The 23,656-nt window shown below is 32.7% G+C and overlaps 1 protein-coding gene across 1 annotated transcript in view; it reads left to right on the top strand.

Annotated features, from left to right (window-relative positions):
* LOC111695389 (serine-rich adhesin for platelets) overlaps positions 1-23,253 on the top strand; it is a 37,237-nt gene extending 13,984 nt beyond the window's left edge. Inside the window, exons 13-32 of the mRNA XM_023464709.1 lie at positions 3,879-3,940; positions 4,311-4,370; positions 4,719-4,769; positions 5,253-5,608; positions 6,044-6,123; positions 6,313-6,361; positions 8,333-8,413; positions 8,782-8,850; positions 9,309-9,398; positions 10,581-10,708; positions 12,867-12,984; positions 14,470-14,534; positions 15,438-15,477; positions 16,906-17,007; positions 18,023-18,128; positions 18,867-18,962; positions 19,830-19,902; positions 20,120-20,201; positions 22,154-22,213; positions 23,137-23,253. Coding sequence (XP_023320477.1) covers positions 3,879-3,940; positions 4,311-4,370; positions 4,719-4,769; positions 5,253-5,608; positions 6,044-6,123; positions 6,313-6,361; positions 8,333-8,413; positions 8,782-8,850; positions 9,309-9,398; positions 10,581-10,708; positions 12,867-12,984; positions 14,470-14,534; positions 15,438-15,477; positions 16,906-17,007; positions 18,023-18,128; positions 18,867-18,962; positions 19,830-19,902; positions 20,120-20,201; positions 22,154-22,213; positions 23,137-23,155 — 1,787 coding nt within the window. The 3' untranslated portion in view covers positions 23,156-23,253. The remainder of the gene's footprint in view (positions 1-3,878; positions 3,941-4,310; positions 4,371-4,718; positions 4,770-5,252; positions 5,609-6,043; positions 6,124-6,312; positions 6,362-8,332; positions 8,414-8,781; positions 8,851-9,308; positions 9,399-10,580; positions 10,709-12,866; positions 12,985-14,469; positions 14,535-15,437; positions 15,478-16,905; positions 17,008-18,022; positions 18,129-18,866; positions 18,963-19,829; positions 19,903-20,119; positions 20,202-22,153; positions 22,214-23,136) is intronic.
* Positions 23,254-23,656: the final 403 nt, after the last annotated feature.

The following is a 23,656-nucleotide window of genomic DNA, read 5'->3' as shown; positions in this document are numbered from 1 at the left end:
AATATGACAGCTTGCAAACATACTGGACTTCTTGAACAGAAAATATATCTGGAGTAACACAACTTTTGTGTAGGACATTAAAAAATTACAAACTGAAGAAAATTTATTTGAAAGGCTCTGAACATTAGAGCTCAAACAAATGTAATTAGAAAAATTTTAAAACAAGGCACAAAAAGTAGGTTCATTGAAAAACTCGCAAGTAAAATTATTTTCTACAAATGTATTTTCTAGGTCGGTTTTAGTAGCTTTAAAAAAAATGAGTTTGAGGTTGACCCATGTACTCAGGTACCAGGAATACTAGAAAAAATATGAAGGATGTAATAAGCTGGCGGCTCCCGCACAACAAGGAGAAACAAAAAAAAGAGTATCATATTATGAAAATAAGTAGAAAAAGAAAAAGTGATCTTTTAAAAATCTAAATGTTTGCTTTAATTTACTAGTGGGTGAGGAACCCACACGCTCCGGCTTAGATCACTGGTTTTTAAAAAAATCAATGAGTTCAGTACCAGAGAGTGAGAACCGGCGAGCTCTAAATCTAAGAATAAAAATCATGTTAATTTTTAAAATAGGCATGTTCGACATTGGTTTGAATGTAAGATAGTTGCCTGAATTTAAAAGTTAAAATTTGGTAATAACTAATAGTAAATAGAGAATAAGGAATTTAAAGCAAATAAATAGAAAAATAAATTAAAACGAATTCACAAGAGAGCCTAGATGAAAATTAAGTAATAAATATAAAATCAAAATTAAGATTAATCTCATGGTTTTTGCATATTCATAGATAAAGAAAGCACATGCTTTAAGGGCATGGTTGCTCTCTGTAGATCAGGAAATTAGCCAATGGTTTCAAAGTGCAGCTTCTTTTGAGCGTCATCTTTTAGAGAAAACTTGATCTGCCCATTCTGTGTGAAGCATTTCTCAACTTTATCATCCTTGGACACTGGGACAGCTCCATCAGACGGTTGTAGTTCAACTTGGTTAGATCTTTAGTCATGAATATCCTGTTAGGTTGAGAACGGTTTTTACCCTCCAGTATCTTTCGTTTATTGTTAAGAACAAGAAGACGATATGTTCTTGAGAAGAACCTGAGGATGATTGGAGAGTGAGAGTTTGGAGGTGCGTTCTTGGAAGGTTTTAGAGGGTGTCTGTGCTCAATTGAGTCAATTTCCTTCTTGTTAACACAGACCTAGAGAATAGATTTGAGAACTTTGTTGTAGACATGTTGGATCAGATTGGAAGTATTATTTCTCTGATTATCATTGAAAGGTAGGTGAAGGGAGGAAGGTCAGCCACAACAATTTCTAGTCCGAGTCACATTCTCCTCATTTTCTCGTCCGAGCCACCTCGAAATCCTCGTCCTTCCAATAATATTTTCCAAAAGTGTCTAGTCCTCCAAGATAAAACAATTTTTTAAGAATTGGGCCACGTAAGGGCATAAATGAAATATTGAATTTTCATAAATTTTAAAAAAAAATAGTTTCAATTGAATTAAAGTATTTGAGTTCTGTGTCCTTAAAAATGTTCACCTTTTTTTACGCGTATTTTCAGATATAACCGGTATAGAATGCCGCAAATAATTTCGAGATTATAGAACTTTAATCTTTTTTCTTAATTATAGTGAAAACCATAGATGTTTCCCAGGTGGTTCCATGGGGAACATGATAGGCATAGGTAGGCCAAATATTTTTCTATTTATTTCATATCGCGAAGGTAGGCCATTACGGAGGCAGAAGAGATTTAAGTTTTACCTAAATAAAGTTCGACATCATTCTCAGGTCTCTAAAGATTCAAACATGATATAATCATTGCAATACTTTAGTCTATCCATATTTTATGCCCTAACGTGGCCAGATTTGTTAAAAATAGTTTTCTCTTCAAGAATTAGTAACTTTTCAGCACATAATAATCGATAGACGAGGATTTCGAGGTGGTTCGGACGAGAAAATGAGAATAATGTGGCTCGGACGAGAAGTTGATTTGGCTGGCCTTCCTACCCTGGGTAGGTTGAATAATGTTACAATATAATTTCTCTGGCGTTGCTCCTGAGTACTCTGTATAGATTTAAGATTACTAGCCTCCTCCCTCAGGGTCCTACACTCGAGGATTAGCTTATTAAAGGTAACAGTTTGTTGGTTAATCGATTTAAGAAAATCGGATTTCATGGATTGTATAATAGGTCCTCACTTTTTTATGATCTTGTTTTCCAGATTTGGAGTTTAGGGAAGGATTATTCCTGGTACGTACTCGGAGGGGGCATTTTGAGAAACCTCGATTAAAATGCGTTGACCGTTAATGGTTAGATGAGATTTGAAGTAGACACCCATGAAATAACATTAATCTGGGTTGACATGTCACTCTAAGTATTATTGTAACAGTGTATCTGTTGAACAGAAAGCTAAACTAGTGTACTACGATATTACAAACTAATATGACAGCTTGCAAACATACTGGAGCCATCACTCTAAAAAACGCAATTTTGGTCTTTAGCATTAGGGATCAAAGTTCTTTTTTCATAATCATAAATCAAAATTTATTTAATCTTACACAAACTAAAATATCGGCTAATTACAATGAAAGAAAACTGTCAAATTATGAAAGAAAGATGTCATATGACAGAACAATGTGTAATCTATTAACAAGTTTTGTTAGATTGTAATTTTGGAAAATATTCAACAAAATTTGAGTAATGAAAGAAGAAATTGAAATATGAAACTTTGAAGCCTGATGCTAGAGACCAAATTGCAATTTTTAGAGTCCGACTAGCACCGGCTTCAAGGAGTACTTCATAGGACTCAAGGCATGTGTGTGGGAAATATAATCATAATTGTAAAACTGAGCACCAACTTAGAAAGACTTTTAGAAAGTTGGAGGAGGGGAACAGGCTATAATGGGGATGGGCGGGACATGACAAGTTATTTATCACAGTCCTCTAAAGGCTGGGGGGGGGGGGGGGGGGGGGGGGGGCAGAGAACTCGCCTTTAGAAGGAGCGTGTAGCCTGATGCCATCTGAATTGTACAATATTTTAATTGTTTTTTAAAATGCGATACAAATTTGATATTTTTTGCAAATATTGAAGAAAAAGGAGAACTTAGTGAAGTCAGATTTTTCCCAAGGTCTCCTCGAAGGCGGGGTGGGGTTGGCTGGGTCGGAAATGGTCAGTCAGATTAGTTGACCATTTGTGTGTTTTAAACTCTGAACTTTTAGCGTCCATTTGGGAACGTAAATTTTCGTTAACTTTCAAAAACTTTTGTTTGTTGAAGAAACTGGAAAAGTCTTAAATTCAAGTTTTTGATTGACGTTTCCGTTTTCTGTTCAATTTCAAAACTTTCACTTGTTACTGAAATTTGTTAAGCCATACTATCTTAGTTTCCTGCAAAAAAAAAGAAAAAAAGAATTGAGTTCTTACCATATACTCAAATATTCAAATAACTATTTCGCTGCAACCTGGTGGTGTAAAGCTTTGTTTCCAAATTTGTCTATTTGATCTGTAAGAATTCATAATTTGAAATATAGGAATTAGAACATAAGAGATCCAAGAACTCAGTTACTTTAAGTGATTTAGGTTAGGTTAGTCATAAAAATTGACGATCATGGCCTGTCTGTTTTTATTAACAGTTCTTCCTGTTGATTCTTTCTTTTTGTTAACAGACGTTTTCGATAATTTTAAGAAGTCCACTCGCTATTAAAATATCCATTCAGTAAACTAAAAACTAATGGATTAAGTACGTAGACAGTTACAGTAAGGTTAATTAAAAATTGACGAATAAGTCCGATAGTTTCTGCCGATTCTTTCTGTGCGTTCACGGAATTTTCCGATTAGTTCAGAGAGTTTTGTTCCTGACCGGAATCAACTTTGCACAAACGTATTAATGTTTAGATGTGTGTCCTCCTAGTAATGCAAAGTGTTGTAAAATTAAAATATCGACAGAGGATGCTGCAGTAAGTTCATTTCATTCTTCCTCCTAAACAAACTTAAAAAGAAAATAATAAGTTGCCTGAAATTCAATGGAATTGATTCTTTGTCACAAACTCTGATGGCTTAATCCCAATATCTTTGCAACCCCATGTCGTAGACCGTACACATTTTTAAACTATGAATTCTGTTAAATCAAATAATCTAAGTTTAAAATCTTAAAGGTTAACATCATTACGTTGCAAAGATATAGGGATTAGAAAATTTAAGTTTGTGTCAAAGACTAAATTCCTTTCTAATATTTCACAGAAACTATTGACAATTTTGGTCAAAAGGGACATCTTTACGCTATTCTGTGTGTTTTGAAATAAGATTTCAAAAAAACTTTTATCTCAGGTTTGTAGTAAAGCCACCTGTTGTGTATGCGATGAATCAAATGATAAATATTGGAAAAAAGTAAAATATTTATAAATATTATTTATTCAAAAAAAATTTAAATTTTGAAGGGAATGTCGAAAAATTTCAAGTAATCCCCGACCTGTGTGAAAAGTTTATTTTGAGATTGACTAAAATGATGAACTTATACAGCTAAGAAAAGGAAAATAATTAAAAGAATTGTTTCTTTTCAAGATAAAAAACGAAGATTTATTTAATTGTCACTCAAATAAATAAAGGTTTAAAGAATATCAATGTGAATTGGGTATATAACTTTTTAAATGAAGAGAGACTAGAAATAACGTCGGCAATCCCTCTTTAATAAATAAAATTATTTTAAATTGTAATTTACATATTTTTCTAATTTAGTCCAACAACTGTAGTCCTATTGTTTGTGCCAGTGGGAGAAGAAAACGACAGGAAAGAATTTATATTTCAAATTCTAAAACAGATAGTCTCACATGAAGTCCAAACTTTTGTGTGAAAATTATACTAATCTTTAATGCTTTATCTCGACATCCACTGTAATAACTTTTGAATTTGAGAGATACGGGTTTGTTCATGCAGTGTTTGGTCACAATAGGATATTCAAGAGGAATTGAATTAAGCCGTTATTTTCACAAGATGAAGATCAATAATTGATTCTTTGATTTAAAACACAAAAGTTCTGAAATCTGAATGAAGGATAAGATAAATGTCAACAGAAAACAATGAAAATGATTTTTGTGTGCATTATTGAAATAAAACTATAATTAAAAAGAACATTTTTGGAAATAATAGACCTAAACAAAAATAATATAATGTCCGCCCGTTTTCATTGATATTTTTCTTAAATCTGCACACAACACACTTCCTTTCAAGTTAGCAGTGACATCAAATTTGAATATTCTTAACACTCTTTAGATAAATAATGATAACTCCACTACCACCACATCAACGGAACCTACTCTATCAGTGGCTGGAAACACTAGCTCCAACCTATCTATAAACTCCACCAACGACACAACTGTTATAGATACACGTACATCAACTGAACCTACTCCATCAGTAGCTGGACGGACCAACTCCAACCTGTCTACCAAGACAACTCTTAAAGATACAAGGACATCAACTGAACCCACTTTATCTACCAACCTTCCCAAACAAGAAGCTCCAGATGATTTAAAACCAGTCATAGATGTATTTTTAAACCCAGAGCTAAAGGAGAAACGACAACAAGTCATAGATGATACGCTGGGAAAACTGAAAGAAATCTTCAAGTAAGTGATCATAATGGTCAAAGTTTTTCATTTATTAAACACATTTCAGTTTGTTGGGTTCCAAAGGCTGGAAACAAATCTGAAAAGTTTAACAAATGTTTTTTTACGATTTATCTCTGAGAGAAAAATTCACAGCTAATGTGTTCTGAATGTAAAAACGTTGTTCATTATATTCATTTTTTGATTTTTAAGCGTGCCTAAAATTTCTAGGCACCAGTGGGCTACCGTAATTTTAGATTTGTTCCGTATCTGTTAAAGCTTTGATTCAAATACCATATTACGTATATTAGAGGTTTAATATAACTTGGACACAGTTTTATATCAATTTCTTGAGACAGTGACATCAGAACTTTTATTGGTTGCGATAATTCCTAACATTTTGCTTATAACTCTTCCATTTTACCTTAATAGTCACTTTAAATAATTTTTATTTAGCAAGGAGAGTATGATGAAAATGTACAAAAGTATGTTTGAACTTCTCTGGTACTCAAGCTTACCATGTTTCAAGCTACCAAGTAAACTATTTTGATATTAAAAACATAATTCTTAAACATACATCTTTTAAAAATAAGATAAAATTCAAATTTAAAGGTATTTACCTTTAAATTATTATTTTGTAAGTAATTTGTAATTTCCAATATCAAAAATAGAATAAAAATTGTAGTTTAGAGGAGAAATTGAAAACAGTTTTAATTTTGTTTCAGGTGTAAACACAAAAAGTATTCTTCAGCGTTGTACTTTCCACGGGAAAAGGTAAATTAAAGGAATTGTAAAACTACAAAGTATAAATCTTTGGAATCAACATTAAGAAAACTATGAACCGAGGGGAGGAAGGCCAACCACATCAATCTCTAGTCCGAACCACATTCTCCTCATTTTCTCGTCCAAACCATGCCTCGGAATCCTTGTCCTTCGATTATTTTGTGTTAAAAAGTTTCCAATTCTTGAAGATAAAACTATTTTTAAAAAATCTTGCCACGTTAGGGCATAAAATATGGATGGACTAAAGTATTGCAATGATTATATCATGTTGGAATCTTCAAACCCATGAGAATGATGTCAAACTTTATTTAGGTAAAACTTATATCTCTTCCGCCTCCGTAATGGCTAACCTTCGTGATATGAAAAAAATATCAAAATATTCGGCATACCTCTGCCTATAATTTTCCCCATGGAACCACCTGGAAAAATTCTATGGGTTTCACTAAAGTTAACAAAAAAGATTGAAGTTCTATAAACTTGGAATTATTTTCGGCATTCTACACCAGGAATATCTGAAAATGCGCGTAAAAAAGGTGAACATTTTTAAAGACATTAAACTTTAAATCTTTAATTCAATTGAAACTTTTTTTTCGATTTACAAAAATTTGATATTTCATTTATGCCCTAACGTGTCCTGATTCTTTAAAAATAGTTTTATCTGGAAGGATTAGACACTTAAAAAAAATAATATTGAAAGGACGAGGATTTCGAGGTGGTTCGGACGAGAAAATGAGGAGAATGTGGTTCGGACTAGAGATTGATTTGGTTGGCCTTCCTCCCCTCATGAACCTAAGAGTAATTATGATAAATTTTAAAATTTTTTAAACAAATTTAAACTACACCATTTATATATGTATTTATATCTTTGTGTGTGAATAAATATTTATAATAATAATAATAACAATAATAATAATACTTTAGCCAAAAAAAGGAAAATTATATTTTGAATTTTCGGCACATTTAAAAAAAACATCATATTTTTTGGTTTGTAAAAAATGAAAATTGCTTATTACTCTTTTTTGATTCATTTTTGGTTAATAAAGGTTGTCCAACGTAATTTGACACTTTTACGAAAAAGCTTATAAAATAGCAAATCCACCAATATGGAAATGAAAATCCGTCACCTGTGCCCTGGGAAGAAATTGGTTGTAGTTTTTTTAAAGAATATTCTATAACATAGAAGATATTAAGGACATTCTAGAGAGCAATGGTTGAAAATAATTGTTGACAGATTTTACATTAAAAACTACTTTGTTGGTAAGAGATTCACAATTGAACTCTTCCTCGCTATATGACGATTTGAATATGACCATCTACCAAACACTTCTGAGGTATTCTAAGAAGATTTAGGGGATAAAATATGTTTATATGCTCAAAAAGCCCTTCAAAAGATGATGTCAAATGCAGGAAGCAAAAATTTTGTCCCAAGCTCGCTCTGGATAAAGCTGACATAGCTCTAAACCTTTTCAAAATTTAGCATCATCTGCGACTGTTTATGAACTATGAATCTTACTTTTGCTAGATGGGTGAGGGCATTAATAGAATACAGGTTTATTCCTCATGCAATGCATGTTGAGCTGATGTTCCTCATGAAATTTGTCTTAAGTCAAAATCCAATCACCAAGAGCCGCTTTTGTTATCGCTCGCCATGTTTCCAAAAGGGGAATTTTCTGCCAGAGACTGTTCAGAGTATTAAAAATTAAGCCTCTAAAAGTTACTGACAACGCTGTTTTTTAGGGATTTGAAGAAAATAAAATTAAATCTAAATAGGTTTTTTGTTTCAAAAGCTTAAATTTTTTCGTTTTTTAAGTCTCAATTTTAAGTGGAACGTACAACCTTTGTGTTGTTGTTACATTAAAAACAGCCAAACAGTATTTTGTCCTGAAGAAAGGTAACATATATATATAGACCTTTAAAAAGGTTTCTTTTTAGAAAATTTAAATTTCATTTGATTGATTAAAGGTATAATTGTGCTGAATTGTTTCAAACTGTTCCCACAGATCATGGCATGTGTTGTTCATTCAATGCCAAAAATGCCTTGAGGTAAGGTAATTAAATAAGGTGTAAGGTACTTTCCCAAAGGCAGTTTCCCAAGGGCGACTTCCCATGTGACAATTCTCCAAGTGGCAACTACCCAAGTGTGCAATTTCCCAATCGGCAACTTTCCAGTGGTTAGGTTAGGCACTCTGGGGGACAAGCGCCACGGGCCCACGGCTAGGATGGGCTAGGGGGCCAAGCGCTGTGGCTAGAACAGGGAAGGAGCCGCGCGCTGCGGCTAGGACAGAATTGGGAAGTTGCCGTTTGGGAAAATACCCGTAGAAAGTTGCTACTTGGGAAAAATCCTTTTGGAAAGTACCAAACATCATAAAATAATATTTACGTCTTGTCAAAACAAATTTTTATTTGTTCAGAAACTCTTCATATTCTGATCTGCTAAATAGTATGAGGAGCAAAGATAAAGATTTAAGAAAAAGCATCAGGTAAAATTTACATTATTGAATTTGACTTAAGCACTTTACATAAGCGCATTTATTTCAAATATTATTTACCAAATACAAAAAAAGGTTTTTGGAGGGGACATTTTTATATTTCAGCTGGCCAAAAAATCACTAATTTAGGCATTTAAGAAAAAAACTGACAAACAAAATGCCAAGCATACATCATAAGATTAACTTTTCCCTTCCTGGTGGAGAGTTTATAGACTACCATAAAAAAAAGAATTCATAGAGACAAGTTATTAAATTGTAATGCACATACATGTATTGTATGTAAATATAGCCCAATTTGTCAAGGACAGCTCAGATTGAAAATTTCAGATACTACTTTGGGAGGTTTTGCTATTTCAAAATAAGCAAAACTGTTCATGAATACATTTCCGTTAAACTACATGTAGTTTTTTTTTCAACATAAAAGATTGAAAATGTATTTTATTTTTTAGCAATGACACTGATCACGAACCATTCAAGATAAAATCAGGGAAGAGTAAAGGGTTAACACTTGTTGTAGATCAACATGCAGATTCAGTTAGGTAATAATTTAAACTCAATAAGGAGCAGACATACAAATTACGTACGATGGTAGGCGATTATATCAATATAGTGAAGACGACTATCGATTTCAATTTTGATTTATATAAAGCTTTAAAACAGCATGCTATACATAAACATGGAAGAGAGAATCTGTCAATTGAAAATGCTTCTATTCAATTACTTGTTAATTTGTAATTCGAAAAAAGCTTGTTAACAATTAAAACTTAAATAAAAAGTCGTCTTCATTGTATTGATATAAACGCCTACCACTGTATATTTAATCTTTAATAGGTCTAAATTTAGATTTTTTGTTGTACACAAGTAGGCAGAACAATTTGAATATATATCATTGAAGCAATTTTTATTACTAATATATTGGCAATGGCATGTACGTATAAAACATGTAGCAAAAATCGTGTAAATATCATATTCTGTAAATTTGCAGTAAGATAATTATTCACGGGATTGTAGAAGTGTGGATGGTGTCCTATTTAAGACATTGATCAATTGATTGCTAGTTTCTGTACTGAAACCAATAGCTAACGAGATCGCTCCCCGTGTATTAAGGTTTTGATAGTTCACGGGATTGTATCCGTGTGTATTGGGTCCCTGTGTGACATTTAGAACTTTGGATCATCCCTATCATTTGTGATCCTTATATGAAGTTTGTTTGATAGCTACGCTTGTGTCCCTGTGTGGCATTTAGAGCCTGGGGTTCAGTCCTGGTTGAACACTGTATATTAGTGGCAGGATTTTGATAGCTAAGCTTGTGTCCTTGTGTGGCATTTAGAGCCTGGGATTTAGTCCTGTTTGAGTTTGAAAGCATACGGATTGTACCTGGATAGATACGTTCGAGAACTTGTTATGGAGTAGGTGTTTACTAAAAACACATGGTTCTTTGAGTATTTTGTTTGAATTTTGGCGCTAAACTTTGGAGATCATTCTCTATGTATACATGAGCAGCTCTGTACAGCGTACATACAGGGTGTCTGCTAGATCAAATATTGACAAATCAAATCATTTTACAAAGATGTAGGGATCATAGATAGAGTTTGAGAAAAAGAATCTGTTTCTTTCTTAAATCTTTTGTTGTAAAAAAAATATAAACAAGATGAATAGCTGTATAACCCATACACAACCAATCTCAGCTAATTATTACGGTAAAAATAATTTATTTTCAGTTTTGGCACAATGTTTAAGAAGTTTAGTGGGTTCCACATATTTATTGGTGAACCTACAGAGTTCCCTGTTCTTGCAGATCGTGGAACATTATTAGACACAGGACGTGAAACCAATATTGATATATCAGGTGCAGAAACCTAATTACCTTTTCCGATGGAGTATGTTAATTTTATTAGTGTTAATTACCATGTATTTGATAGAGTAATTAGTGTTCTGATTGTTAATTAGCATGTGTTTGATAGTGTAATTAGTGTTCTGATTGTTAATTTCCATGTATTTGATAGAGTAATTAGTGTTCTGATTGTTAATTAACATGTATTTGATAGTGTAATTAGTGTTCTGATTGTTAATTTCCATGTATTTGATAGAGTAATTAGTGTTCTGATTGTCAATTACCATGTATTTGATGGAGTAATTAGTGTTCTGAGTGTTAATTAGCATGTATTTGATGGAGTAATTAGTGTTCTGAGTGTTAATTACCATCCTTGAGATGGAGTAATTAGTGTTTTGTGTGTTAATTTTCATCCTTTCTATGGAGTAATTAGTATTTTAATTTTTAATTACCATCCTTTCGATGGGTAATTAGTGTTTTGAGTGTTAATTACCATCCTTTTGACGAAGCAATTAGTTTTCTGATTGTCAATTACGATCCTTCCGATGAATTGTTATCAATATTATTTGATTTAATTACTCTGAATACACATAAGGAGAATTTCAATCGTTAATAATATATAGCTAGATATACAGGGTTACCCACAAAGGATGAGACTGTAAAGACGACATAAAATCCTTAAAATATGACGATCCCAAGTTTAAAATAAGTCCCTTTTTAATGGTTTATTTAATGATTTGACAAGGAACAAAATAAGATAATAATTGCAAGGGAACATATATATATATAATATATGTGTCCAGCAATAACCATCTTAATAAACAATAGAACACGTTCCAGACTTATTTTAAGAAGATATATATATAGAATATATATAAGAAAGGAGGCAGTATAAATTTCGTACAATCATCTCTGAAGTCTCATTCTTTGTGGGTGACCCTGTATATACGATAGGATAAAATCTATCAGGTTTTCTTGAAATAAGAAAAATGAATTTATGATTTGTGGGTTATTGGTCACGCTGGTTGCAATTTAAAAGGACTGTTACCGTTATTTCATTTCATTTTTACCTTAGCAAGAGCATGCCATAGTCATTGATTTATCTTAAAACTTGGTAAATTTTTGCTTAGGTCATTCTTATCTCTGCTGCAGAAATTCATTAGTTAATGTTTTAATGAAACTACAATTGAACATATTCCTTATCTTATTTATCTACGGTCTTTTTTTATATTTTCAAGATTCATTTCAATTCTAAGTTAACCTGCAAAAAAATATTATTTTCTTTGAAGTTTTAAAATTATATTTTCTTTATATTCTAATGGATGAGTTGACGTTTTTTCTTGGGTATTATTTTATTTCAAATATTTTTTTCAAAAACCTGAATTTTACATTACAATCAATGGACGTAGATAGTTATAAGACAGAAAAAGTGAAATTACCAATATGTAAAATTATCCTTATAGTTGATATTTTTCCTCCATTTTTCAGATATATAAGAAGATAACCCTCATTTTAGAATTATGTAAAATTGTAAAAGCATTAAGTGGGTTAAGAAATTTTAAAAAGTGATCATGTAACTTTAAAAACTTTTTTTGGACCAACTACATCACTACATTATAGAAAACTATCAGTATTTATCTTCTTATTTCTTTTCATTCATTAAAGAAACTTGCATCAAGCTTTGATTTCATAATCTCTATTATAGCTTTGCAACCTGACAACTTAAACTTTGGTTGTTTCAAACTTTGACTATTTTATCTAATAGAATTCATGGTTTGAAATATCAATGTATACGTCAACAGGTTGCAAATTTATAAGGATTAAACACTACAGTTTCGAGGAGAGTATAATCGTTGTTTTCAATCCTAGGCTATCTACTGCGAGTAATTAATAGTTTTCTACTCTAGGCTATCTACTGCGAGTAATTAGTAGTTTTCTACCCTAGGTTATCTACTGCGAGTAATTAATAGTTTTCTACCCAAGGCTATCTACTGCGAGTAATTAGTAGTTTTCTACCCAAGGCTATCTACTGCGAGTAATCAGTAGTTTTCTACTATAGGTTATCTACTGCGAGTAATTAGTAGTTTTCTTCCCTAGGCTATCTACTGCGAGTTATTCGTATTTTTCTACCCTAGGCTATCTACTGCGAGTAATCAGTAGTTTTCTACCCTAGGCTATCTACTGCGTGCAGATGAATCTATTGTTAGTATTCCACCACAGGAGAGGAATTGCTATTTTGAAGATGAATCAAATCTTGAACTCTACAGTCAATATACATATACTAATTGTAGGTAAAAATCAAGGGGCGGAAACGACATGTTTGTGTGTCTGTACCAAGGATGTATTGCAAGGAAAGTTATTTCAGAAGTGTACACATCTTTTGTACTGCAGTGTAATATCTCTGGGCGGTAATGTAAACACAAGACGGATGTCTAAGCCTGACATGGAATCCATCTTTCACATAAAAAAATGAATGAAATATTCTGGTCATAGGAAACTATTATGTGAATTATCAAAATTTAATGCTTTTAACCTCCTCGGATACTAAACGAACACTGATGCATCTAATCTTGTTTACAAATTCCGCCCAAAGAGAACTGGTTTCAATGTGTACGCAGAGTACACATGACCGCAATTAACTTTCCTTGCATTACACCCTTGGTCTGTACCAAAAGATTTTGTGTAAGAAACAACGAACCGAAGGCGTGTACTCTAGGTATATACAGTACATAAGAATCTCGTTATTTGTACAGTCTAGGAAAGTACATTTGTTTATTGTTAATTGTTTACTTAAAAATAAGTTTAATATACATGTAATACATTATTCATATATTTAAGTCAACACTATAAGCCAAATTTAATTATAATTGACAACATTGTTCTGCAATTTTCTTGACTGTAGTCATGTTGTGTGTCTGTACCAAAAGAGTATGCGTTTGTAATAACGAACTTGTCTGTAAGGCAGTGCGACTGGCTTTCTCATACCAGAAGTGGAATGTTTGATTTTCAACGGGACCCTTAAAAACATTGTCTAGCCAAGCGTGATTAAGAAAACCGTCATTTTCATTGCGTCAGTGTCAGAATTAAACACTTTTCAAGTTATAAAAAAGAATTGTGAACTAGGTATACTCTCTCAAAAAGTGAGGTTATTTAAAATTATACAGTCTCCTGAAAAACTGAAAAAATTGAAAAACTGAAAAAATTGAAAAAATGAAAGTTTTTAAATGTTTCTATCAGTTGACTGTTATGTACCACAAAAAGTGGGATCATAAACGCGCCGGGTCCACTACACACGACTGTTTTACTTGACGGACTGGTACGAGAAAATGTGTTCTCTGTACGATTACATTAAACCCAAAGAATTGTAATGTAAAGATAGTTATTTAAGAGGTGTACGCATCTTTTGTACTGCAGTCTACTGTCTCTGGGCGGTAAAGTAAACACAAGACGGATGTCACAGCCTGACATGGATCCATCTTTTACATAAAAAATCAATGCAATATTCTGGTCATAGAAAACAGTTATGTGAATTATCAAAATTATCAAAATGCTTTTACCCTCCTCGGATACTAGAGTAGCACTAATCTTGTTTACAAACACCGCCCAGAGAGAACAGGTTTCAATATGTATGTACGCAGAGAATACGACACAGCAAATAACTTTCCTTGCCTTATAACCTTGATCCTTCAACGATATAGGATTCATGAGGGGTGGTTCAAGCGTTTTTAACTTTTATCTTGAATATTTGTTTTTAAATCATAAACTTATTTGTATAGGTTTGAGTGCTTTATTAAACGAGTGGCTGCTTATATTGGCTGTATTCCATGGTATATGCCTCAAGGTAAAAAAATGTTAATAGTTCTTTTTTTTAAGAGATTGTTCCTCCAATTAAAAACCTAAGGGGCGCAGGATCAAATATTACCGAAATAGTCCCAATATGTAAAATACCTGTCGCGATTTTGTTAAAAAGGGATTGAGTCTTTGCCATAAACTCTGATTTTCTAATTCCAAAATATATCTGCCACCCAATGTCGGAGATCTGAGATATTTTTAACTATGTATTTGTTCGATCAAATAATCTAAGATATTGGGATAAGAAAGTTTGAGGTTGTGGCAATAGCTCAATTCCTCTCAACCCAGCAAGAACCAGAAACGGCCCAGGAAGTCTAAAATTGACTTTCAAGACAGGGGGATTTTACGTGCTCAAGACCCACAATTACTCCTACCGAGGTTGTCATATTTACATCAGAAAGACGAGTTCCAGGACGCTGCACATGAATCAGGTTGCTAATGGCATTTGTTTCAGGAGGGGTTTCTATGTGGGCGTCCGTAGTTTTGACCGTGTTTCACATGTGTTTCTCCGGCAGCTGTTCTTTGGGACTCTGTGTTGGGATGAGGTAGGTATATATCCGCCTTCGATAGAGAACTCCTAGGAGTGTTTCTTGCTCTCCGCCATTTCCGCTTTGAGTTAGAGGGGCGAACATTTCATATACTGACTAATCATCTTCCCCTGGGGGATGCTTAATGACGTCCCTGACCTCGTCCAAGACGCTCCCATTCTTGCTGGGAAGTTTGAAAGAATTATTTTAAAAATGTGTATTTTTGAAAAACCAAACTATTTATTTAAAAACATTGTCAATCTAGTATTAAGTTCATTTCAGTGCTAACAAGCAATTGCACCCTTATCCATGAAATGGTGAAAATTCCCTTTTATTTCTCAGTTTTTAAGTTATTTTGTTTTTAGTCGATGGATATCCGGCCTGTGATCCCTGGCAAGCTAAAACGTAAATATTTAGATTTTAAAATAATCTTTTATTTTACTTATAATTAATTTAAAATTTAGCATGGAAAACCAGTAAACTCCGGCTAAACCCTATAAATCGATGTATAGTCTAAGTGGGGGCCCCCCTCCGCCCCCCCCCCCCTAGAAAAAGGCCTTGAGTAAAGCGATATTGTTGCAATACATGATTTTAGTCCAATTTTTAAAGGTCAGCTCATTTAAGAGAAAATGAAATAAAAAGAAATAAAATGTCGGAATATGTAAAAAATTATTTAATTTTGTTACGCAAGTTTACATAATCATTTTTCAAGGGTTTTTCAAATATGTAGTTTTATGCAATAAAAAAACTCATTGAAATTACTATTTCTTAAAAGTAAAGAAAAATTTAATGTGATAGTGTCAAACGCCCACCCCAGCCTGTTCAGGGTTAATCTATCAACATTTTCGGAGAAAAATTTGCAGATTTTAATAAAATGTATATTTTGTTAATAATGTTGAATATTAAATCTGGAGAAAATAACATCTAACTTAATGAGTTTTTTTCTCAGAAGAAATATTTGATAGATTCCCAAATCTAACTTATTAACCCTATTCCTGCTGGGGGGGGGGTCAATTTGACCCCCCCCTGTAGTTTTTTTACATAACTCAAAAAGTATTGGTCTGAGGCTGTTGAAATTTTCTGACTTTTCTTACATACCCAAAGCCCTCCATTTAGGCCTAAAACCGGGCTTTAATACTAACTGCCTGAGTCCTCAGGCACACTGCCTGAATGACTGCTTTTGCCTGTAACAAACTAAATCTTTGTTTTGACCCACTTTCACTTGTCAGATTTTGATAAAATTTAGCTTTTTGGAAAGCCTATGACATAATTAAGGAAACGAATTGCACAAGTTTTGCGAAAAAAAAATTGCAAATTTTTTGCAAACAACCTGTCAAAGGAAATTTGCACATTTTTAGTTTTTCTCGATTAAAAATCAGGTTAATTAAAATTTTGAAAAATTTTTTGCATATTTGAAATGGCATGGTCAAGGGCTTTTCAAAAATGTATAATTTGTCATTTTTTGGACAAATTAATTTTTGCAAACATTTTTACTATAAAACTGGATTTTGCGATAAAAAATTCAATTTTCGCAAATTTGCAAATTTTTTTTGCAGATTCTAAAAGTAGAGCACAAGAGCTTTCTAATAATGTATCATTTGTCATATTTGGACATAAAACATGGGATTTAGAGGGGGGGGGCAAAATTGACCCCCCCCCAGCGTATCCTGGTTTTCAAGTACCCCAGCAGGGATAGGGTTAACATTTTTGCTCCCTCCCTAGCATTTCTAGAAGCGGAGTAATATTTTAGAGGTTGTGCAATTTTTGCATTACACCCCCGTCCCTTAGGTTAAATCCTGTATACGCCCCAGTATTTACATGTTGGTTGACTAGGTTTAAGGAAGAGCTAACTAAGCAGAATGATGCTGGGTGTGGTTGTTTACCTAATTGTGTCGGATCATCTCTACAAGCAAGATCGAATTCTGCTCCTCTACGGTAGGTTAATCAAAGGCTGAAACTTATGGTTCGAGTAGCGCTTAGCCACATCGACAGAACTCGATATCCAAAACGTGAACTTTTAAACAGAAGAATTTAAGGGTAATTTCTGGGATAAACGGGAAATTTACCGAGTGATAATTATGAAATGATTAAATAAAAAATGTATCTAGCTGTCATGTATTATCCAATGTCATGGGGAGGGAACAGACTCAGCGCTTTATGAAACGGAACATAACATATGAACAAAGTGTTAAAATCCAGGTTTCTAAACAATGTATGGCATATTACAATAACATCATGTCAAAAAATGTCTTGTTATAAAGGTTGTCATAAAGTTTACTTTATTCGGCAAAACACCGTTTTCTACTATTTTATTTCTTATTCTTCATTCTATATCTACATATACTTTGGTTGTCTGGATGTCTGGGTGTTTATATCCAACAAACGTAAAAACGGCCGAACCGATCGAGCCCAAATTTTGTATTGAAACTCATATGGGACCCAAGGGTAGGGTAAGGCTAATTTAAGTTAAACAATTTTTTATTTTGAAAATGCCCCAATTAAAACAAAAAACTCCGCGACAATTTTAGAATAATTAAAAATGGCGACTTTCAGAGTTTATCTTAAAAGCAAAATTGTAAATTGGAATTGGATTAGCCTTTAGAATGATATTTATATATGTTGATGTGTTTGCATGTTTAAGGGTTTGATATAGTTACACTCTGAATAATGATGCGTTTTTACATATTATAACAGTTGAAAACAAAAGTGGAAAAAATATTAAAATCATTTTTATCATTCATTTGATATAAAGTTGTATTTTCAAGATATAAAATTACAGCGCGGAAATGAGTTTTTTTTTAAATAAAAAGAAATAAGAAAACGTTAATCAAAATCATCTGATAAGTTCAATAATGGATATTTTAAACTCTGGAAAATTCTGATAAATTGATTAAAATGAATTAAGACAACAATCAACCTGTTTCATAGCAATCACAACATTTTTTTGCAGGCGATGTGACTCTTATAATATAAACCTGAGTCCTCTGTGCTCTTTTGAAGACGACATTGAGCCCTCAGCCTGGGCGGGATTGGCTCAGTCAGTTTTTGGGGATAATGTAAGAAACTTGATCAAATCTTTTATAAATTTGGAAAGGAAAGGTTTTTTAATTTCTAAGAATAACGAGAAGTGTATGAAGTGAAGGCCCATTTTTTAATGAATACATATTTGCATATTTTTTCATGCACGTTTTTATTTTTATTTATGAATGTGCAGTAAGAAACGGAAAAAATTTGTAATATGAAGACGACATTAAAGCAATAATAAGGTGTATTTGATCTTTTTACAAAGCAAACAGTTTTACTTGTAACTTCTTAAATAATTCATTATGTAAAATGGGTCGATTTACACTGCAAATTGCACAATTATATTGTGTCTCTTGTTTATTGAACTATATATTTAAAGTAATAACTTGAGTCTAAAAAGTCGTCTTTCTTTTCAAGAGTTTTCTGGTTCTCACTGTTCATTTACATATTTTTTCGTCGTATTTTAATCAAAATAAAATTTTTGTACATTTGTAAATTATTTTTGTAAAAATATTGAGTATTTGGAACATTTGAATTTTTGGTATCACTTTTATTCAGACGACTGTTAGACTCAAGTTATAATTTAAAAATTAGAAAAATATGAAAAGTGTGCACAGAATTAAATTTCACTTATTAGGCATATCTTTATTCTAATGGTGAACAAATTTCTTTTACAAGAACCCCATAGTACTTAAATGTCGTTTTTCTATTCCACAGTTTTATGGCCAAGATCACTTTTACTCATTTAATGTTTTTCATCATTTTTTAAGGTTCCATCGTACTTGGCTAGTAAAGTAAACTCTTCCCGAGAACGATATGATTCAGAAGCAAAAAGAGAAAACGAGATTATCTACTCCCTTAGTAAGGTAAAAAAAAACATCTTTAATGACGACGAAGTGTGAATTTAATGTAAAATAAAAAAAAAACAGTAAGCAGACCTTTCAATTTTGTGTAGAAAATCTATAATCGTTTAAAACCAACTTTTCATTTATCCGTTCGTTCTCAGCTAAGAAATGAACTTTCCGTTTAGTTAATGGTATTTTTCGTTCTGTTTTAAAGTTACCATTCGTTCACGATCTCAAAATTAATAACCACATGAACGGAAGATATTATTGAAATCGTTAACGATTATGTCTTGCAAAAATAGAGAGGAAAATTAGAGAACGACTTCCAAAAACATGTAAAAAATATTTTTATAAACCTTAAATGTTCTGTTCGTTTTTTTCCAGTATGAACAAGTATTTTCTTTCTTTAACGATTTCAAAAATTACTGAATTTTCCGTTCGTTAACAGATTCTTCCGTTAAGTTATCTTCTAAAATATCACTAACATACTCAAACAATTTTCTTTTCGAATACTCCAAAACAATTACTTTAAAAACAAATTGCTGGATGCAGGAAAAATTAAATCAAGAATCCTAAATTTTAATTTTGTTTTTAATATTACTTTCGATTCTTATTTTGTAAACAACTTTAATTAAGTTTTCATCTAAAAAAGAAATTTATCTAAGAAGGGTTTCAAATCGGAGTTCCATTCCACGAAATTGAGCTGAATTGCGCGCAACTGTGCGAAATTGCGCGCAACTATTCTTGAACTGCGCGGAATTGTGTCGTGTTTACAGGGCTCGCGATTGCTCGCGAGTAAAATCCACTTGCGTTGGAAACCCGATATCTATAAAGCATCATTTTTGATTTAACAAAATTGTTTGGCTTCACTTAATAATTCTTTTTCAGAGAGGTTCGTACGATGCATTTAAAGAAGACATTGCTGTGGTAAATATCTTCTTCGGAAAAAGAGAAATGACAGGTAAGATAACAGATCACCAGTTAACAGATAACATATAACTAATAACAAATAACAGAAAACAGATAACAGATAAGAGATAACAGAAACAGAGGCTAACCATTTTGAATTGTTGAGCCCTTTATCTAAACCTTTGACTCGGATCTTTGTATCTTTGTAATATCGTTCAGTAACTGTAACGGGTTATTTTTAATGTCTAATACATTATTACAATTTATAGCTTTTGTAACCAGCGCCAGTTCATCATGGCCGAATTTTTTCTCAAATCTGGGAGGATTTATGGGACTCTGTGTTGGGATGAGGTAGGTATATATATGGGAGGATTTATGGGACTCTGTGTTGGGATGAGGTAGGTATATATATATGGGAGGATTTATGGGACTCTGTGTTGGGATGGGGTAGGTATATATATGGGAGGATTTATGGGACTCTGTGTTGGGATGAGGTAGGTATATATATGAGAGGATTTATGGGACTATGAGTTGGGACGAGAAAGGTCAATATATATATGGGAGGATTTAATGGACTCAGTGTTCGGATGAGGGAGGTATATATATGGGAGGATTTATGTGACTGTGTTGGGATGAGATATATATATATATATATATGGGAGCATTTAATGGACTCAGTGTTGGGATGAGGCAGGTATATATGAGAGGATTTATGGGACTCTGTGTGGGAATGAGTTAGGTATATAAATGGATGGGAGGATGAGGGAGGTATATGTATGGGAGGATTTTTGGGACTCTGTGTTTGGATGAGGTACGAATATATATGGGATGCTATAAGAGACTCAATGTGTTGGGATGAGGTAGGAATATATATGGAAGGATTTATGGGACTATTTGTTGGGATGAGATAGGTATATATATATATATGGGAGGATTTAATGGACTCTGTGTTGGGATGAGGGAGGTATAAATATATGGGAGGATTATGGGACTATGTGTCAGTATAAGGTAGGTATATATATGGGAGGATTTATGGGACTGTGTTTGGATGAGATATATATGTATATGGGAGCATTTAATGAACTCAGTGTTGGGATGAGGGAGGTATATATGGGAGGATTTATGGGACTGTGTTGGGATGAGATATATATATATGTGAACATTTAATGGACTCAGTGTTGGGATGAGGGAGGTTTATATATGGGAGGATTTATGGGACTCTGTGTTAGGATGGGGTAGGTATATATATGGGAGGATTTATGGGACTCTGTGTTAGGATGAGGTAGGTATATATATGGGAGGATTTATGGGACTCTGTGTTGGGATGAGGTAGGTATATATATGGGAGGATTTATGGAACTCTGTGTTGGGATGAGGTAGGTATATTTATGGGAGGATTTATTGGACTCTGTGTTAGGATGGGGTAGGTATGTATATATGGAAGGATTTAAGGGACTCTGTGTCGGGATGAGGTAGGTATATATATGGGAGGATTTATGGGACTCTGTGTTAGGATGGGGTAGGTATATTTATGGGAGGATTTATGGGACTCTGTGTCGGGATGAGGTAGGTATATGTATGGGAGGATTTAAGGAACGCTGTGTTGGGATGAGGTAGGTATATATATGGGAGGATTTATGGGACTCTGTGTTAGGATGGGGTAGGTATATATATATGGGAGGATTCATGGGACTATGTGTTAGGATGGGGTAGGTATATATATGGGAGGATTTATGGAACTCTGTGTTAGGATGGGGAAGGAATATATATGGGAGGATTTAAGGAACGCTGTGTTGGTATGAGGTAGGTATATATATATGGGAGGATTTAAGGGACTCTGTGTTAGGATGGGGTAGGAATATATATGGGAGGATTTATGGAACTCTGTGTTGGGATGAGGTAGGTATATTTATGGGAGGATTTATGGGACTCTGTGTTAGGATTGGGTAGGTATATATATGGGAGGATTTATGGAACTCTGTGTTGGGATGAGGTAGGTATATTTATGGGAGGATTTATGGGACTCTGTGTTAGGATGGGGTATGCATATAAACATAAAAGAAAAATTGCGATAATTTATATCGCACAAAAAAACTACGGTGAGGTTTTTTGATGTAAGTACAAGGGACACTGTTTAAAAAAAATTACATAAACGATTTACAACGGTAATCAATTTTAATTTTTTCAATTTGATTTTTGATTAAAACAAGTAAGTTTAATGGAAGTGATATTTAGTTAAGGTGGTTTCCATGTAGATTCTTGGTTCATAAAATTATTTTGTCTAATAAGTACTGTGTTTAAAGTTTGTTCTCTGTGATTGAGTTAATCTACTGGGTGGTTATACAGTTCTCAAGAACTGCCAGGTACAGGGTATTCATTTTTATATTTTCTGTTCACCGCAATCTGTATGTTGATGAGGGCTAATTGAGCATTTTTGCGCACGTTGTTGCAATTTTTGCATTCACTTGCGTTAAAAATTGTATGCACAAAGAAATTCCAATATCTTAACAAGTTCCAACATCTGGATAACAATTGGTTAAATGGTTTAATGGTTCCGTTAAAATGATTAATGATTTTAAAAAATGTATCGTATTAATTTAAAGAATTATGACATTTCAAGATTGCTTATTTTCCGGAATACAAAGTGTTAATCAGTCAAAAATAGTTCAAACAATTTTTAATAATGAAAGAAATTGATTAAGATAAGGTTATAACAAGAAAAATTTGAAATAGGAAGACGACTTATATCAAGATTTAAGTCTAGTTGATAATATTATAAAGCAAATAGGTTTTACTAGTAACTTAACACTAATAAAGTAAAATGGGTCTTTTAACACTGCACAGCTACTGTTTCCCATGCACAGTGGACTATTTAAAGTCATAACTAAAGTCTAAAAGTCGTATTCCTTTTTCAGAGTTTTCTGGTTAATATTGTATTGAAAAATGTCTCTAAGAGTTAGTTAGTTGACATAAAAAAATGTTCTTTACAGTGAAACCCTTAATAACGAATACATTGGAAGAATTAATCAAATGTCGTCTTGGCAATTTTTCAATGAGTTGTATACTATATTACGTAAATTTCAGTATTTGCAAAAATAAATAAATAGCCATGAATATGCGCAAACAGTTTCAAAAAATCATTTAATTAAAAAACTAAATATCTGCAACATACCATTATCAGAAAGTGAAGAATAAGACATTTGATGAATTCTTTCAATGTATTCGTTATTAAGGGTTTCACTGTAGAACGAAAGTAATCTACTTATATATATTATCACTGTTATAGGAGAAAGAAGATGGACTAAATCTGAATGATTGATATTTATCCTCACAAATATTAAATAACGCGTAATATAACAAATGATTCAATATGATAATATTTAAATATATGTGTGTAATGCAACAGCAATTTTCTATTTTGAAGTGAAGAAAAGAAGTAAAAAGGAATCAAATATTGTTGTTGAGAGAGGGTCTGGGGTCAGTTTTGTATAGGTTTGCAGAAACAAGTTCAATTACGGTTTGCTAGAGTTTTGTAGTTGGTTTGAACCGGATTTGTAAAGTTTCTTTTCATTTTTGTAGGATAATAATTAATTTTTGTTTTTCTTGATTTTAATTTGAGAAAAGAGTAAAGACGTACCTAGAATTTAATTAAATTAACGCCAGAAATTAACTAAAATTCATAATGATTATAATAAGTATATTTTAGGAGTTAGGCAGTCAAATTTCTCATTTCATCGTCTAAAAATATAACTGCGGCCAAGAATACTGAATACTTTTGTTGCACATTTCTATCCCTTTTTTGCCTA

The sequence above is a fragment of the Eurytemora carolleeae genome, unplaced genomic scaffold, assembly GCF_000591075.1.
Source record: "Eurytemora carolleeae unplaced genomic scaffold, Eaff_2.0 scaffold219, whole genome shotgun sequence".
Classification (NCBI taxonomy): Eukaryota; Metazoa; Arthropoda; class Copepoda; order Calanoida; family Temoridae; genus Eurytemora; species Eurytemora carolleeae.
Note: the sequence above shows the minus strand (reverse complement) of the source record. Positions and strands in the feature narration are given on the sequence as shown.